Here is an 18,763-nt window from a genome sequence, read left to right as displayed (position 1 = left end):
CTGAAGATGAAGTCTAAGCCAACTGTCACCGTAGCCTCACACACACAATCACAATATTTTTATGTACGATTAACAATGAGGAACCAAAGGCTGTGGCCATGTCGATAAAGTTATATCGAAAAACTATAGACATTTATTTACAATTTTAATTTTACTTTAAAGGAATTAAACTACTAAATGAACAGATAACCATTATAATTTATAACACAACTTTATAATATTCTTATCAACCAGTATGTTTTTGTGAATTTGATATTACAATAATCAACGGCGGAAATATGTTACATTAAAAAGGCCTACTGACTATCAGTCCGCCGGACGATATCGGCCCGTCAGTTGTTTGGAACTGTCAAATTTTTGTTCTAACTGACAGGCCGATATCGTCCGACGGACTGATAGTCAGTGGCCCCTTAGCACCAACTAAAATATGTTTTCCGCAATAATTGAGTTATTTTATTCACGGAGGGACGGATCGATGGTTTCCACGCGATCATCAGGAAGCGGTGTAGCTCGCTGTTGAGGCGATGGCGCGCCAGCTCGAATACCATCCTCTGCACGTTGGCCGACCGGTGGGACTCACCGTAGCTGAAGCACTGGGTGCAGCTACATGCCCCATTATGTATAGTTCTGTTATAATGTTATGTTTGTACTAACCCTAGATTTAAGTATGTTACTAACACATTATGGACTTTTGTTCGAAAATAAATTATTATTGATTGATCGATTATATTATAAATAATAAAGTATTAATTATCCATTAGCATTTCTATGATGTTTATTTTTAGTGAAGATATCGAAGCTTCAATTAATCGCTATTCCGTTCCGCTGTAACATGCTAAAAACCCACACAAACACATTTATACGCACACTTATACAGCTTGCCCACCACCAAAATGGCTACGGTTTGAGTATGTATTCAATTTTGTACTGAGAACAGACAACGTTGGGGCCTCGGCCGTACAGTGGGATTACTGTAAGTACAGAACCAACTGCGTCACCTGGCAAACTTGGGGGTGCAACTTTTTTCTTAAATTTTATCTTATAGACTTCATTATTCTGTAGTAACTTTAAAACAGAATCCATATTAACATAGAGTAACTTATACTAGAGCGGTACTGTCATAGTAAATTTTGTAACCCCAGTAAATTCACTGCCATCTGTCGACACACTTTAAAACTAAAAATAAAGATTTATAAAAATACGATAGAATGTATTTAAATATAGATAAATGATTTTTTTTATTTGCATTAATTATTTTTATGATTTTGACCCATGTTCTTTCACTGATATGCGTTAAAATTGTTAAATAACAAACGAAACCGTCAACGCCATCTATACGACTGTAGGCCAAAACTAGTAGCGCCCTCTGAACGAGAATCAAATTTTCTTGAATTTCGAGGCACGTTTTTTCCTTAGACTGTATCCATCTATTACAGAGTTATATCTATCTTTGATATTAAGCAACGTTTTAATTCTGAAGCCCTCTAGTTAAAATTGTATGAACTAATATGATCAATGGAGACGTGTTTGAGCTAATATAACGTAGTTCAGGAAAATTAATGTAGATGGCGCTGATGTGCGAACCCATCTTAGTTTACAATTTACAATATGACTTCCATACACAAAGTAAGTTAATATAATCGAGGAAGGATGAATATAGAAATCTCGAGAAAAGTCATGAATTATTTGCTCTTATTAATATGAAAAATTAGAGAACATACTTAGCTACGTTGCATACAAAAAAAGCCTCACCCTCCCTCACACTTTTTGCAAACAAGTCAATATGACATTGACAACAAGATACCTAATGAAAATAATGTTGACCTCCTTAATTATTGTACTTCATTTGGTCCCGTCTACGCTAATTAAGAACAACATACGATGCGGTATAGTAGTACAAAGGTCACATAAATGTATGTTCAGCAGACCTCGCTATATGGAGATTATGGAGACATATATTTTTTTTCATTTGAAAATTGGCAAACTTCATTACGTACTTGTCGCTGGCGAAGTTTAACTACCGTTAAACTCAATTAAACTGGCCATTTACTGCAAAGTAGAGTTTCCATTAAGATCACAGGGAAACCAGGGGGCAACGAACGGTGATTACATTCAACCAAAATTAACTTATAACGAAATAATTTCTAAGGTAAATAAACTAATTACTCGAAAAGCTGACAAGGTAGATAACTTGCCTTAAAAAGCAAATTTCTGAGAATGATTGCTTAATGCTTATTTAGGTTCAGGTAAAATTTTATTGACGAAGACTTAAGGTAAAATTTTATTGACGAAGACTTGAATTGAGGTACTTATAAAATGAGGTACAGTCAAGTCAAGTAAAAATATGGGTGCACATCTCAAAAATATGTCCCATGGCTCTTATGTCAGCGAATTAAGAACTATGGGACATATTTTTGAGCAAGTTGTCTACACCCATATTTTTACCCTTGACTGTACTTATAGATAAGGCGTCTGAACAAACTATACTATAACAGTAATGATCGTAAAAAATTAAATGTCCAGAACTTTAGGTCTTCGGTTTTATTACCGAAACAAAAGGCGCGAAATTTAATAATCACAATCACATTAAGGTACTCGTAAAGTGTAGCAGATTTTTTACAAGTCTAGTAGAAATAAATGCACAGATTTATCACGATATTTTCGTGAAATTTCACTATACTACAAATTGGTCGCAAAAAACCTAATAACTGGCTGAAAATAAATTCATCGATGCCTACATTAAGTATTCTATGACAGCAAAGGGATCAGGAGCGGTATTCGACATGCGTTAAGTGACGTTTCGTGTTGAACTTCAGTTGAATGGAAGAAAAATCGTGTGTTGTCAAATAGGTAAATTTGACATTAGCAATCCACAGTTAGGTGACAACGAAACCAAACCGAACCACGCAGAGTTCAGAGCCATTTTAAACCGTATAGTAGTAAGAAAACAAAGTTGATTTTTGTTGCATAATTTTTTCAATGAATGAGTTTTGGTGTACAACCAAATGATACTTTCCACAGTTGATGAACAAATGATTCATTCCACTGTTGAACTGATGTTGAAGCCGAAACTGACAGTTGTGCATCTCGAATAGGGCCCCAGGATGACAACAACGAATTAATTTTGGCTGTGTCAAAGGATCCATTTCCTGATCTCCATCTTTGTAATTAATGCTAACATGCTTCGAATTAATTTTCTTTGTCAACGTTTACTTATTTGATAACCTAATAGGCTCATAAGATCAAATTTACATTTAGGTACGTGTATAACGTGTAACCTGATATAAGAGGATAAAATTTTCCACGATTGCTCTGACCTAGATATCTCTAAGTTAAAGGGAGGAAATATTGACTTAAATATCTGTAGTAAAATATTTGTACGAGTAAGATCAGAGCGTTACTTAAACAAATCTTATTTATTGTTTCGTGTGTATTAGTTATTGTCTGCCTGTGTTTCAAGTCTCAGAGCCTCAGGGGCTATTACACTATCCTCTTTCAAAGTTGCGTTTTTAGAAGAAATTAGTAAAGAAAAGAAAGGGTTTTAGTAAAATAACCGGATCTACGAACATTAAATCATACATATAAAAGAAAAGAAAAAGGCAAGATTTACTTTGCTTTTATATATATTTATTTTGATCGTTCTATTTTTTTTAGGATCAAAACGTATTTAAATATTTTCATTACAATACACAGGGTAAGTATATTTAGGTGCATTATACGCAAAATGTTTATTGTACATTGACTTAGGTGGTATCGAAAGTAAGATAAAATGTAACAGAAAGTTTTTTAATATTTTGTAAATACTTATTAAAAGCGAAGATTGATGAATAAAATAATAAAAGTTACTTATTAAAACACGTCAGTTTACTATATACCTATAATTATATCAGATAGTTTACGGCAGTTTACTATATAATGGAATAAAAAAAGCTCAGTAGGAAGTTTATTTTATTTATGGACAATTTGGCTAGCACACATTTTCGTAAGTACATTTTTATAATTTTCTAGCTCTTACATGACTAGATTGAGATACTGACACAGTTAGCTATTAAATCTACTTACAGTTCCAATTTAAACATGATTAAATTAGGTACACGAAACTTGGCTTTATTCATTAAAATACACCAAAAAATTACATCACTAAGGAAGATACCTTTTCTGTATTTTATACAGTAATAAATAAAACCCGTAGATAATTGGCACTTAACTATAGATATACATACTACCTAAACATAACTTGGTTGATGCTATTATGTGACTATACTTCTAACAGAATTGACTAGTATAAAAGTACCTATAGAAAATACTTTGCAGTTAATATCCAGCGTGTAGAACTTCATTTAAAACATCATAGCAGTAATGTAATCCTTATTCAGCATTTATCTTTATAAATGTAACATTTAAGTTTAAAACATTTTCTCAAACAAATATCACCTATTTTGATATTTTAGTATCAGAACATTTGTTTGGATTGCTAAGTCTGAGAGCCGTAGCACCAAATAAATAACATGGCCAGTTTTGCAGTAACAGGGTCGCGTTGCGTTACGAGGGATAATTTACATTTTTGAGACCATTGAATTGTAAAGTCATTAATTAAGCCGTTTAAACTTTTCTGTCCCAGCCGCGTTAATTTTGTTAAGTTCTATTGAAGTGATTAGAACCCGTTTTTCAGAGCGCGTTGATACGCTGGGAACAGGAAATGTAAAACAGTGGATAGTAAATACATTCACTGCCAAGAACACGCTATTTTTGAGTAAGTTGTCTACACCCATATTATTACACTACTTAGTTCATTTTGTTTTGGAAATGGAGCGCTTGGCACTGACAGTGTGAAATGGTGGTGCGTGTGCTACTGCAAAACTATTGTCGGTGTAAATTCACAACTAAATTGCGGCTTAAATTACCTTATGAAGTAATTTTCAATAAATATAAAATACCTAAGTACCGTTAACGTGGCAACATTACCTTCTGTGGCAACTGTACCTTAGGGTATGACTTAATTGAAACAGCTCATAGAAATGAGCTATTAATATTAAGTGTTACTTAATATGAGCTATTTCTATGTGGTAAAGATTCCACAAAATGTAATGTTGCCACGTTTGACGGTAGATTAATAGTTAAAATACGTGCTTGTAAAAAATTAAAGGTAAAACATACTAGTACATTCACTCTTAACAAACTAAATGCTACTGTAAGTAATTTAACAATACAATGCCACGGCTCAAGCAGGGTTCACGTCGTTCGGTTTAGATATCGGGCACCTCGTTCATGGCGTCCATGCCGCAGATCAGATCCGCGTGCTCGATGTCCTCGGCAGCGAGAGGGTTGAAGGCCAGGGTTACGGAGTTGTGGAAGCGACCGCTGGACACCAGTCGCACCACGGTGTCTTCACAGGCGATGAGTAGCGGGCGGCGTGCTAGAAAAGTGATTATTTATATTTAGAATTCATTTCGTAGAGAGCGGAGCCGTCTAATACAAGACAAGACAAGACAAGAGACGCCACACCCAGCCAGGAACATGCCTGCTCCGGACCAGCCGGCATACCAGGGGACGTAATTTTATGGGGAGTCACAGGCGATGAGTAGCGGGCGGCGTGCTAGAAAAGTGATTATTTATATTTAGAATTCATTTCGTAGAGAGCGGAGCCGTCTGATACCTACCAATATTATTAATTTATGCAACTAATTGTTTTTTTAAATAATTTGGTGTGACCAATTTTAAATAGTCACACTACAGTGTCTTTAAACACAATAACATATGCATGAAATAAATAGCGTATGACAGACAGATGTAATATACATACTAAAGAAACGAGTGACTGATCCTTCCAATAGCCGAGATAAGATTATTATTATACGTTTAAGAAAACCGGCCAAGTTCGAGTCGGACTCGCACACAAAGGGTTCCGTACCATTACACAAAAAACGGCAAAAAAATCAGTTACACTTCTTAAAGGATTAGACGACCTAAATTAAATTCAGAAACCGTCAGTAACAATTATCTACCTAATAATTCATGTATAGCTGATCCGTCACGTCGACGCAATTACATTTTCTTTAATAAAAAATGTTTAGAATACTCAACCATCTTCGTTAGAGCATTTAATATTATGTCCCATTGGAGGATACATTCCGCCTTTCAAGGATAATAGGGGATTGCGAAGTGGGCATTCACAAACAAAATAAGTTTTTTTCTTTGTAGATGTATGCAGGTTTTCCAAAGAAGTTTTCTTTCATCGAAAAGCTACTAACGGAAAACATCAAAAGATATTGAAATGAGCCCGAAAGGACCCACGACCAAGACGTTCCGTGCATACATATAAAGTAAAAAGAAAAACCTACCAGACCTGAAGAGGGCTTACCGCAAAATTTCGATTTTCTAATGCTATACTACTAATGCATGAAAAAAGTTTTATAATGCAAACACCAATACTCAAAATCGAGTTGGGCTGAGCCGCTGAAAACCCCTTCGGTTTGATAAACATGCAAAGTAGTTAGAGTCGTGATAGAAATTTAATGGAACTGAATGGTCACTGTAATCAATATTAAAATTTTGTATATGAAAGGACATATATTGACTCAAATCAAAGAGGATATAATAAGATAGAGCCGTACTGTCATAGTAAATTTTGTAACCACTGTAAATTCATTGACAACTATCGACATACATTAAAACTAAAAATGAAGATTTATAAAAATATGTTAAAATGTATTTAAATATGGATAAATGATTTTTCTATTTGCATTTTTTATTTTTATATGATTTTGACCTATGTTCTTTCAATGATATGCGTTAAAATTATAAATAACAAACGAAACCGTCAACGCCCTCTATACAAGAGTAGGCCAAAACTAGTGGCGCCATCTGATCGAGAATCAAATTTTCGTGATTTTCGAGGCACGTTTTTTCCTTAGACTGTATCCATCTATTACGGAGTTATATCTATCTTTGCTCAAATTATAGGTATATGACAAAAAATACATTATTAAGTATTAAAGTTTACCCTTGGGAGAAATAAATAATTAGTCAAAAGAAACCCCTAAAATATATTTTACAGCCAAGTCATTTTAACCAAACGAATACCTAGGAATTATTATTAAGGGATTATTTTTAATAAAGAAACACAAAATAATTGACGGTATTTACACTTACAATTAGTCTTCTAAATGAACCCTGTCCGTAAAGACACAATGTCAACATAAAATATAGCGAAACCGCTTTTTAAGACCAAAGTTTAATTATGAGTAAAAATGTGGTAATTTTTCTAAGAAAATAAATAGTCTTTTTGCGTTAATTAAAATTTCGACATACCGTACAATGGGGTGAGTAGGGACAAAACAGACTTTCAAACCTCGATAAAAAAAAAATTGTGGCACGTTTATACATATAATATTTTCCGGCCGTATGAATTTTAGTTTTAAGGGTTCCATACCCAAAGGGTAAAAACTGGACCCTAGTACTAAGACTCCACTGTCCGTCTGTCTGTCTATCTGTCTGTCTGTCACCAGACTGTTTCTCATGAACCGCGATAGATAGACAGTTGAAATTTTCACAGATGATGTATGATGGTGTATTTCTGTTGCCTCTATAACAAATACTAAAAAGTACGGAACCCTCGGTAGGCGAGTCCGACTCGCATTTGTCCGGTTTTTTAATGATTACGAGTATGTGTCATTTAATTCCATAATTTTGACGATAAGAATAAGACCAAAATAGTGCGAAATCCCACCTCACCCCGTAGTTGGGGTTATAGGGGATAGCAGCAGCTGGGGTGAGCTGGGAAAAAGTATGGGGTAAACCTTTCGAATTTTGTATTTCGGATTAGCTTGCCTTGGTCCAGATCTTATACTTCTCACTTAGTGATTCACTTCTCAATTTGGCTACTTACTGTTGCCACAAGAAAAAGAAATAGGTCTAAAAGTATAATACAATCACACCTTGTTTTTTGTTTTTTTTTTTGTGCTTAGGAGCCAGAAAATTAAAGTAGTAACAGAAAACATTCGTGTCCCTTCTGCCCCCTCAATCCCTTCTCACCCCATTTTACGGTACGCACGATATTTGATATAATTAACACGATTAATTTACAATTTTTCTACAATATTTAACCGCTTTGTTATGAGCGATAAAAAATCTTCTGAAGCCTTATTCCTGCAAGAAATAAATTGGATAAAATATATACTACGAATAAAAAAAAAAGGATAACAGTAATAGTTTATTATTCTTGTTCGACCTGTGCGTAAAAGCCGCAATAGTATTAATTTATCCCCGAGACTTTTCCGAATAATAAAGATGGGAGCTTATTCTGCTGTAAAATTAGGGCAAAGCTGCAACTTCGCGATCCACCTGTTGCGATGTCTTAACATGACTAGCTCAATTTGGTGCCATATTGTCGCTATGCGTAAAACAACACCATTCTATCTCAAACAAATTGACATCCTAAAACTTTTAAAATTATTTAAGATAAACCACAGCTTTGGGAACAAATCAAATAATTTTATCCGATCTTTACCACTGGAGGGCTTCGTCACTTTTTCTGTAATATATGACATCCATTTCAGTTTATTATTTATGAGAAAATAAATTACATTTATGTTGCAAAAGTATTGCTATTAAATTAAAGATTGCCTAAACAATTAAACGCTATAATATAATTATATTTTATTTTATCAATGGCTTAAAAGTAAGAGTATTTTCACAGTTGACATCACTAAAATTTAGAATTTTATTCATAAATTGATTACTGATATTTTTATGTAATAATTCACTAGATATTTTTTTAATACACCAAAAATTTTAATAATTTTCTTGGCTCCTGTCAAATTATTTTATTAAATATTTTTGTACTATAATTGTACCTATGTTTTCACAAATAAAAAGATTCAATCAATCAACCAATTCTTTATTCGTTCATCACAGGTACATAAATATGTGGTAACAGTATTCTAGGAACAGCTATGATGTGCCTATGGGACATTATTTTCATTGTGAATCTTTATTTTTAATTTAGTCATTATTATATGAATACTATACACTATTTAAAATTATGTGACCAAATTTAGAATTATTTGAATTTATAATTACGACTGACATGATATATTATTGTATTTCCGTTTTCGCTTTAAGATATATGTATGCTATGATTTGTTTTTAAGTTTGAACGATGTTTACTTTTGTAATTTTATTTTATGTACTCTGGACGTGTAATTTACTTTATCAATAAATATATGAATATGAATATGAATATGAATATGAATATGAATATTGGCGTACGAAATTATTACTATAACAATTTTGACTATATACATTTTTTATTTTTTTATTTACATGGGTCATGAGATTGGCATATTATGCAAACATAATTAAATGTCAAATATTCATGTAATGCTATGCTAGGAAATAATTATGCAAATAAATTACAATTACAATTCATTCAGCCTTCGCCCAAGAAAACCAGTGGTATTAGTGAGTGGACTACGACAGCTTTGATGCAAAAAAAGCATACTGGTGATGGCACCAAAGTTATTTAATAAGTTACCAGAATCATAACAGCCGGCACCAATACAAAAATTTAAGTCCTTATTATTTAATTTTTTATTAGTTAAATGTTTTTTTTTTTTTTTTTAATCTTTATTTATTTATAGAGGGTTTTAAGTTTTAAACAAATGCCACCCTCATAGTGGCTCTCTAAAAAAAAACTACACAGACTAACTTTCACTATTTCTAAGTTGAATGATGTCTTTGACCATATTATAAAGAAGCCCAGCCTCTTCTGAGGCTGGACAAGCCAGGATACTATTGACCCTGCCGAGGTCATAGCACCTGACATTAAGCAGTCGACGCTGCGCAGCACCTCGGCGACATTCCATTGTAACATGAAACACGTCTTCGACTACTCCGCATAAATTACATTTGGGCGAGTCAACTTTACGCATCATAAACGCATAGCTATTTAAAGGAATGTGGCCAGATCGCAATCTAAGAGCAACAATTAAATTCTGCCTGTTCATCCTACAGAAAGAGAACCATGGAGCACGAGGGAGTGTGGGTTGGATCGTTTTATACCATATGCCCTTTGTGCGAGATCTTTCGTCAAAATATTCGGACCACATGTCAAAGCACATATTTTTGACCTTAAACAGAACATCAGAAAACCAAGGAACATTATGGCAATTGTCACCCATTTCGGTTGCTTCCCTAGCCAACCGATCCACCACCTCGTTCCCCACAACACCGCAGTGGGAGGGAATCCACTGTAAAATAACTTTCTTTTTGGCAGCGCAGAGTTTAAGTATTAGACGAATTATTGTGTAAGCTACTGGAATGCCCCTAAAGACGTAAGTACAGCGGTTCAAATGTTGAAGAGTGCATTTTGAATCCGTTAAAATTACAAATTTATTATGACTATTGATGCTGTCAATATATGATAGTGACTCTGCAATTGCGAACATTTCAATAGCCATTATCGAAATATTGTTCTTGATGTGTAGTTTAATTACTTCTCCGGTTTGCCAATCTAAGAACGCTGCTCCACTACCAATATCTGTTTTAGATCCGTCTGTAAATATCTTATAATACTCATGATAAGTGTCTGTAAGCATTGAATTGCATATACTTCGTAACTGAGAACCGTCGTACTTACGTTTAGCTTTATCGATTTTATCAACATTTGATATTAGACAGTTACTTAAATCTATATTAGTAACCCAGGTATCGAGTGAAAACATTTCTAACTGGTTACTACAGTATACCGGGGTGTCCTTAAACTCGTTAAATACAAGTCCAAGTAACGGTTTGGTTTTGTTACGCCAGTAAAGGTAATCAAAAGAGTTTTTCAAATCCGTCAGAAGTCCTGGTAGGGAATTTGTACATAGAGATTTAGATTTTAACAACATTTTACCTGCAAGATACCGTCTCCGAATTGCTAGCGGAGGTAAACTCAGTTCTGATTCCATCACATGGATAGGCGTACTTTTTATAAACCCTCCTATTATTCGTAAGCAAGTGTTTTGTAGTGTGTCTAACCTAGCTAAATTAGTTGCAGCGCTGTTTCCATATAAAAAACTTGCATAATCAAGCCTACTTCTTATCATTGCAATGTACAGACGCCTTAAATGAACTTGGTGCACTCCCCATCCCGCTCCCGCTAACACTTTAAATGTATTTATAAATTTAATAACCTTAACTTTTATTTCATTTATGTGTTTCCCCCATCGCAAGCCTCGGTCAAGCCAAAGGCCCAAGTATTTAACGGTATCCACAACTTCTAGTACTTGGTTGTTAATATTAATAGAAATGTTATCTTTTTTAAACCCCCTTTTAAACAAACAAACTTTACTTTTACTCTGAGAAATCTCTAGACCTATGTCTAAAAATAAAGTCTGTATCTTATCTAAAGCCTGCTGGATTCTAACTTCTCCCTCAGCAGGGTTTTTACAATGGCAATAAAGAACGTAATCATCAGCATATTGTGAAATGAATATCTCCTTCTCAAGGATTTTACAGATCTTCATAGTGGCTATGTTAAATAGTAATGGCGATAGCGGGTCCCCTTGGGCTAAACCGCGACCTGTCGATCTTTCTATAACTAAATCATCTAATTGTATTTTGAGGTATCTATGCTTCAAAAAATTCCAAAGGTAGTTGCATACTCTACGTCCTACTTTTAGTGAGTCCAGAGTAGAAATTAGCACTGTATTATCAATATTATTGTAGGCACTGTCAATATCTAAAAAGCAGCCCAAAGTTGATGATCCTTTTGCGAAGCCAATTTGAATCCTAGTAACTAGGACGCTTAAATTATCTAAGCATGATTTACATTTCCTAAACCCCATAGTATTTTCGGAGAACTCCTTATTACGCTCTAGAAGCCACTCGATTCTATGGTTGATAATTGCGTGAAAGATTTTGCATACACACGACATTAATGAAATAGGTCGTAATGATGATATTTGGCTCGGATCTCTGCCCGGTTTTGGAATAGGAATAATACCAATATCTTTCCATTGATTAGGGACAAATCCGTTAACGAAAAAGTTATTATATAGACACAACAATATCTTTTTGCCATTTTCTGGAAGATGTCTAATCATAGAGTATGAAATGTCATCACACCCAGGGGAGGTATCCTTGAGTTTAATGCACTTATTTAACTCCTGCATAGAGATATCAATATCAATGGGAGACTCATAATCCAAAAGCAACGGTGAAGGTGGGACGGCATAATCTGGAGACAGTGAACATAGTAGTTCCTCAGCTAGTACTGGGTCAATGTACTGTCTAGGAGCTCTGTAGCCCTTCATCCAGGCCATTTTCCTCCACATCTCACTCGAAGTAGTACTTGCATCGACTGAAGAGCATAGATCTTGCCAACCCTTTCGAATAGCTCCACACAGATCATTATGGGCCTTAGAAGTCTTGTCTCGTAAAATATCTAGATTACCTGGAGTAGGATTCCTACGAAACCTGGTTAATGCCAGCCTGCGTTTGGCTATAGCTTCAGATAGCTTTTGGTTCCAATAGGGTTTTGGCTTAAATGCTGACTTTACGTTATTATTAAATGTATGATATGGGATATGTATATCTGCTACTTGATTAATGAGATGAATAAATTGATTATAATTTTCTTGATGGTCACTACAGATCGTAAAATTTTTAAAGTGTTCTTGTAAACCTTCTTTATATTTTTGCCAATTAGCCTTTTTGAAATTTCTTTTCTTAACAGGGATGCTGAAATTGCATTGTTGTTTAGTTGAAAGTTTAATCAAAAAGTGATCACTACCTAATGTTTCATTAACTATTGACCAATTAAGGTCTAGAGCTATATCTGTGCTGGCCAAACTAATATCGGGAGAGGACTTTTGCAACACGCCGTCGGATAACCTCATCCAAGTCGTTTCTCCGCTGTTAAGTGTTAACAAGTCACTGTCCCAAATAGAATTATGAATTTGATTACCTCTTGGATCCGTTTTACACGACCAACTAGAGTGATGCCCGTTAAAGTCGCCAAGGACTAAGGTTTTCGGCTCACAATGACTAAAGACTTCATCCCAATCCGTTTGACTTGTATTTATTTTGCTAGGACAATAAATTGCAACAATGTTTTCAATTACTCGGCATTTTAAAAGCTTAACCTTCAGGAACTCGATACCTGCATTACCAATGACAACATTTGAAATTAGACATTGAATCGAGTTGTGTACGAGAATCATTACACCCCCGTAACCATCATGTCTATCCTTCCTGTAAACCTGATAACCATGAATTCTAACGCTATAATCTTTAGATAACCATGTTTCACTTACCACAGCAATATGAACTTTTTGTAATCTTAACAATTCTTGAAACGATTTAAGCTTGCCTAACAGACTCTGGGCATTCCATTGGATAATATTTAAACTAATGGAATTACTAGAACTAGCCATAATTAACAAACTGTAAAAAACCTTTAACTATACTTGAGTCTGAAAAGAATCCTGCCGCCAGAATCACCAGCCATTCCACACATAATTTAATAACGCCTTGAATTTTATCTTGGATACTTATACTATTTAGGAAAATCACCTCCTTTACCCGTCTTAACAGCTCGTTAAATGTCGTTTTCCGATCGTTCTCGTTCTCGTGAGGTCCATTGACATTGTCACTTTGAGCGTTAATTTCTGCATTCCACTCTATCTTGGGAGGGTCAACAGCGGTTTTCTTCCTTTTCTCGTTTTTAGTTTTAATTTTAATTTTTTGTTCTGACGATCCAGGCTTGGAAGTACCAGGTACTGGATCCTGAACTTGATGATTCAGAATAGGATTGACTCTTCCTTCTGAAAGAACATTACTGTACGATAAAACACATGGCGATTTATCAGAGCCTGGTGGAGGACTATGCTTGACTGGAGGGAATGAGTGACTATTCATGTACGGATTTTCTTCCTCCAGTGGTCTTGGTATAGGGGCTGCGTAAAGGCTCAATGCCTTTCTGTATGTACAGTTGAATTCGGACATCAACTCCCGTAGCTTCCTCTCTTTCTGGTATACTGGGCAGATCTTCGCCATCGATATGTGGTTACCACGGCAGTTGACGCACACGAAAGTTGCAGTTACGCAGTTGGGATGATCGCCTCCGCATTTAGGGCACATAAATAATTTTGATGTACAATTTCTAACGCTATGACCAATTTTCCAGCATTTGAAACATTGGGTCACAGGGTGAACATAGGGCTCTACTTTAATTCGTAAGCCATCTACGTAAACGAAAGGTGGCAGCTTCGAGCACTTGAAGGATAACCGTGCCACCTCACTCGGGCACCAATGGCCATCGCCTTTATCTCGACGGTTTAATCTTTTGACTGAAATGACTGTCTCAGTGCAAGACACTAACTTTAGTATATCTTCCTCGCAAAGATCAAGGTCTACGTTTCTGATGATGCCATAGCTCAGTCCAATCTCCATTGGTCTGTGTAAAACCCAACCTTGTTTAATAATGTTTTCACATTGAAATATTTGGTCCATATTTTCCTTGTCAACGAACTCCAGCCGAATTTTATAAGGGTTTAAATATTTTATTGCACAAATACCTTTAATGTTATTTTCTTTTAAAAAACGAGCCATGGCAAATTGTTTGGGTAGTTTTTCTTTATTCGAGATATACACCTGAAGGTTAGCTTTGTCGCTGTTATCTTGAGCCATTGTGATGTTTCTCTCCTTTTTTCTTTTCCTTTCCACTGTATTCCACTCTGGCTCTCCATCTTCACTCCCATTTTCCTTTTCTCTATGTCTTTTAATAGTTTGCCTGCTCATCTCCATCTCCATCAAATGTTCTTCATCATCACTTTTGTAATACTCGGAATCATCATGGGAATCAGTCGGCAGTCTTACCTCCTGTCCCTGTGCCATATTTTTAATTTTGAGGCTATACGACGAATTAGACTTTGTCTTTGGGAATTTATCTGGCAAAATATTACTAGACGTAGCGTCTTGCCATTTCAGTGTTTGGCCGAGGGCCAACTCAGAGTCCTGAGAATCAGTATCAGTATGTGGTAAACTAGAAAATGAGTTGCTAAGGGCAATACCCGCTTCCTTGTTATTTCCAGCAATCTTGCCATCTGTTTTAGACTTATATTCGCTAATGGGGATGCGGGATCTGGTCTTAAGGTCGATATCCGGCCTACATCTGCGGGCTGAAATATCGCGGCAGATATCGTTCCTGACAGTTACAAACGCAGCGGGAGACGGCGGGGTCAGAACTGGAGGGTCTGTTGACCCTCCAGGATCGCCGAGGGAATCATTCTCCATTTATAAAATTTTAGGTTCAGTAAGAATACCTACACAAATGGGAGAATAGATCTAGCTACACCAGGAGCTAATCTGATAAATTTAATAATTATATTTAAAAATTTTAAATATTCGCGTTTGACGTTGTCAATCCACTTGAACACTACGTTTGAATTCAGTTAAATGTTATTATAGCGTAACTGATTATTTTAATGATATTGACATATGCCAAATGTCAAGTTCGCTTTCGCTCTTTGAACGGAAAAAAAGTTTAAATTACTTTTATCAAAATCGCAGCACTGAAAATATACAGACATGGATGATGGATGATTCAGCTTCTTCGACGAAGTTGAATTCCGAAGGTTAATACTGTTTAAGTTTGAAGTCATGTTTGGTATCATTTTCAACTGTAGACCACCCCAAATATTATTTAAATCGGTTCAGCGGTTATTGATTTCCCATACAAATTTTCCACACCACTTTTCACACCCTCAAAAGTTGATTTTGGTTATAAAAACTATCCGATATACTGTCCCGGGACTCAAACCATCTCTATACCAAATTTCAATGAAATCGGTTCAGCGGTTTAAGGGTGAAGAGGAGTTTAAAAAAATATTTATTTATTTATTTTGCTTTTACTTAGGAATGGTGTCAATGTTGATACCATAAATGAATTCAGCACTCTCGATTTATACGAAAACGATACCATACCCGGCCTAGCAGCTTCACTGATGTAGATAATCAAGATATAAATGAGAGGCATAAATAAACCTTCAAGAGCGGATATCACAAAAACTATACGAGATACAAATTAAATCACTTTTCATTTTGTATAAGTGGCCATGTCGCTCAGACGCTTAGTTTCCGAGATATAATCGAAAAACCGAAAAATGCAACCTTCAAACCCCCCTCTCCTCCCCGGCACCAGGGTTACGGGCGGGTTGACCTAACTAGTCCAAACAAAAACGAAGTCAATAATTGTGTTCCAAGCATTTCCCTCTATATCTTTTTCTGAGCATTCATTTCCTGGCCTATACGCTTAAATTATTATAAAATACTCTTATTGAAGCTTACATTTTTGTAAGAGTTCTCAGAATCAGCCTGATAACGTGCAATTCAATTTATTATCATACAGCTTGGCACCCCGCTGCTACCCACTGGGTGATATGCTATAAATAATAATAACATCGACTTCATTGTGTTTTCATGGATAGTGCTGTATCGCTTTCGGCATGATTACTTAAAAGAGTAATCTATGTATGTATTATTAATTTACTAAGTAAGCTAATAACGTTAAGTAACCATTTTTAGTGTTTTGTACCTGGAAGGTGCAAACAAAACATTTACTAACTCTAATGTTCGTCCGTTTGTGTGGCATTAAAAAATTGCTGTATATACATATAAGCGGTAATCATAACGGAAAGGGGATTTTGTGAAGACTCTGAAATAAGCTTATGACTAAGTTTCTTTTTTAATTTTATTTTTAAAGCATCACATGAAGACAGAAAGATAATGTTGCTATTGTAAAATTGAAAACATAGCATTGGGAATGAAACTGTATAGTAGTATTCACATAGGTACATTGGACCGCTACAGTGACGATGTTCATTTTTAAACATATTTAGATGAAAGACAAAACAATTTCCCATCAAGCAACGTGACTCACTTGACTCATAAAATCCGCTTATGCACATACACAACTCAACTTATATATAGCACAACTTTCTTTTGAAGAATCCTATGTCACACTGCAAAGGAAGCACCTTTGAAAGTACCTAGTTCTTCACACGTCTTACACGACTCTTGAAAGTACAGGATACTTGACGCCTGCTTTAAGTTTTATTAAGAACGTGTTTTGTAATAACATAAACATGTTGCTACCTAATTTATGAAATACGAGTAATTACCTTCTTTGGAATCGAGTCCACACACGCTGTCGTAGACTTCCATCTTGGTGTGGTCAAGCCCCCCAGCGCCACCGATGTCCACGAAGTCTGGCAATCCTCGCTTTTTGCACTGAGCAAACATACATAAAATTATTTTGGTATTTTTTTATACTTATATTCCTAAAACGAAGAAAAAAGGCGTAAGCATTTCTATCCCTTTAACTGGTCCTTTAGTACATCTCACCGCATGAGCCAAGATAACCAACTCAACGCTTCTAACTATTTAGTAATAAGTGATAGAGATGGAACATTCTATTGTCACGTGACAAGCAACTTTAGTATTATTTGCATGGAGACTATATAAAGGAGCCAAATCTCTATGTATGACAAGTGTCCATCAAAAAACAGTAATTAGGCGGCGCCACCATACACCGAAATACTACCAAAAACAACCTACGTAATTTGGTCGGGTTATTTGTTGCCTTATATGGCTTATGTCCCAGAGCCTAACTAGCGCCACCGGAGAGATTATGAACTATTATTTAAAGCTGAAAGCGGTCACTTTTGCAACATTTCTGCCATAAGAGATGTGCATCCTTTCTATACCATCCATAATTATTTGGCCGCACAGTTGCGGTAGGCAATGGTCAAACGTGATTTTGTACCTTCGCTCTTCGCTACTATTGCGAGCAGCGTAAGAAGCAATACCTATTATTATAATTGCATTTGAAAGCAGATTTAATTCTTAATAAATTCAGTTTGTTTCGTTTTCTTTAACCCATAAATAAACCAGACATAATAAGACAACCAGAATCTTTAAAAAAAACGATCAAATACGGTAAACGAGTAATAAAACGAATATCTCAGATTATTTTGTAACGAGATAAAATTTAATCTCGGAATAAAGCGAGGACACACTTTCTGAGGCATTTGTACGAAACGCTTCTTGACGCTACGCATCGCATGGGTCCGTCACGTACTGACATATTGATGAGATCTCGAAGAATACTTATCAATGTAATTATTTATCCTTGCCTGCTTGCCTTTATTGGATTTTGTTGGCGTTATTCATAAACGTGCTACAAGCCTCAATTAGTTATTAATCGCTTGTCTTTAATTGTTGTGTCGTTTTTACTTACGTATTTGTAAGAAAGGGATAAAACATAATTGAGGCTTGTAAAATTGTATGAATAAGGAGGTAAGTATATCTTTATTATTATAGTTTCAAATTAAGTATAACATACAAATATAAACAATTGAATATTTTCAGTTATATTTTATCTAAAAAAAATATTACTCACTTTATTTATTATTATGAAAAAAATATATATATATATATATATATATATATATATATATATATATATAGTTAAAATTAATTAATAAACAACTAACTTATAAAACTTAAAAAACTAAAAATAAAAATAAATAAAACTAATCTTAAAATAAATAACTAAAAACTATTCCCCTGCGGCACGCGGCATGGTGCCGTAGATGCTGGCAGCATTTCCTCGCTGTATCGCAATGCTTACTCTTTGTGCGAGGAAGCTGCCAGCTCTACGATTACCGGTGACGGTCTATTATTTTTTTAGCCAATTGCTTAAATAATGAAGACG

At 35.1% G+C, this 18,763-nt stretch overlaps 2 protein-coding genes across 2 annotated transcripts in view; one reads left to right on the top strand and one right to left on the bottom strand.

Annotated features, from left to right (window-relative positions):
* Window positions 1-18,763, top strand: part of LOC134743532 (serine protease nudel) — a 335,679-nt gene that overhangs the window by 234,855 nt on the left and 82,061 nt on the right. The window lies entirely within an intron of this gene.
* The window catches only part of LOC134743538 (corticotropin-releasing factor-binding protein), a 42,030-nt gene continuing 27,201 nt past the window's right edge, over window positions 3,935-18,763 (bottom strand). Inside the window, exons 6-7 of the mRNA XM_063677030.1 lie at window positions 17,169-17,277; window positions 3,935-5,416 (exon numbers count right to left, since the gene is read on the bottom strand). Coding sequence (XP_063533100.1) covers window positions 5,247-5,416; window positions 17,169-17,277 — 279 coding nt within the window. The 3' untranslated portion in view covers window positions 3,935-5,246. The remainder of the gene's footprint in view (window positions 5,417-17,168; window positions 17,278-18,763) is intronic.

Source organism: Cydia strobilella, chromosome 8, assembly GCF_947568885.1.
Source record: "Cydia strobilella chromosome 8, ilCydStro3.1, whole genome shotgun sequence".
NCBI classification, from domain to species: domain Eukaryota; kingdom Metazoa; phylum Arthropoda; class Insecta; order Lepidoptera; family Tortricidae; genus Cydia; species Cydia strobilella.
The sequence above is the reverse complement of the archived record's forward strand: the minus strand, read 5'-3'. Positions and strand labels throughout refer to the sequence as shown.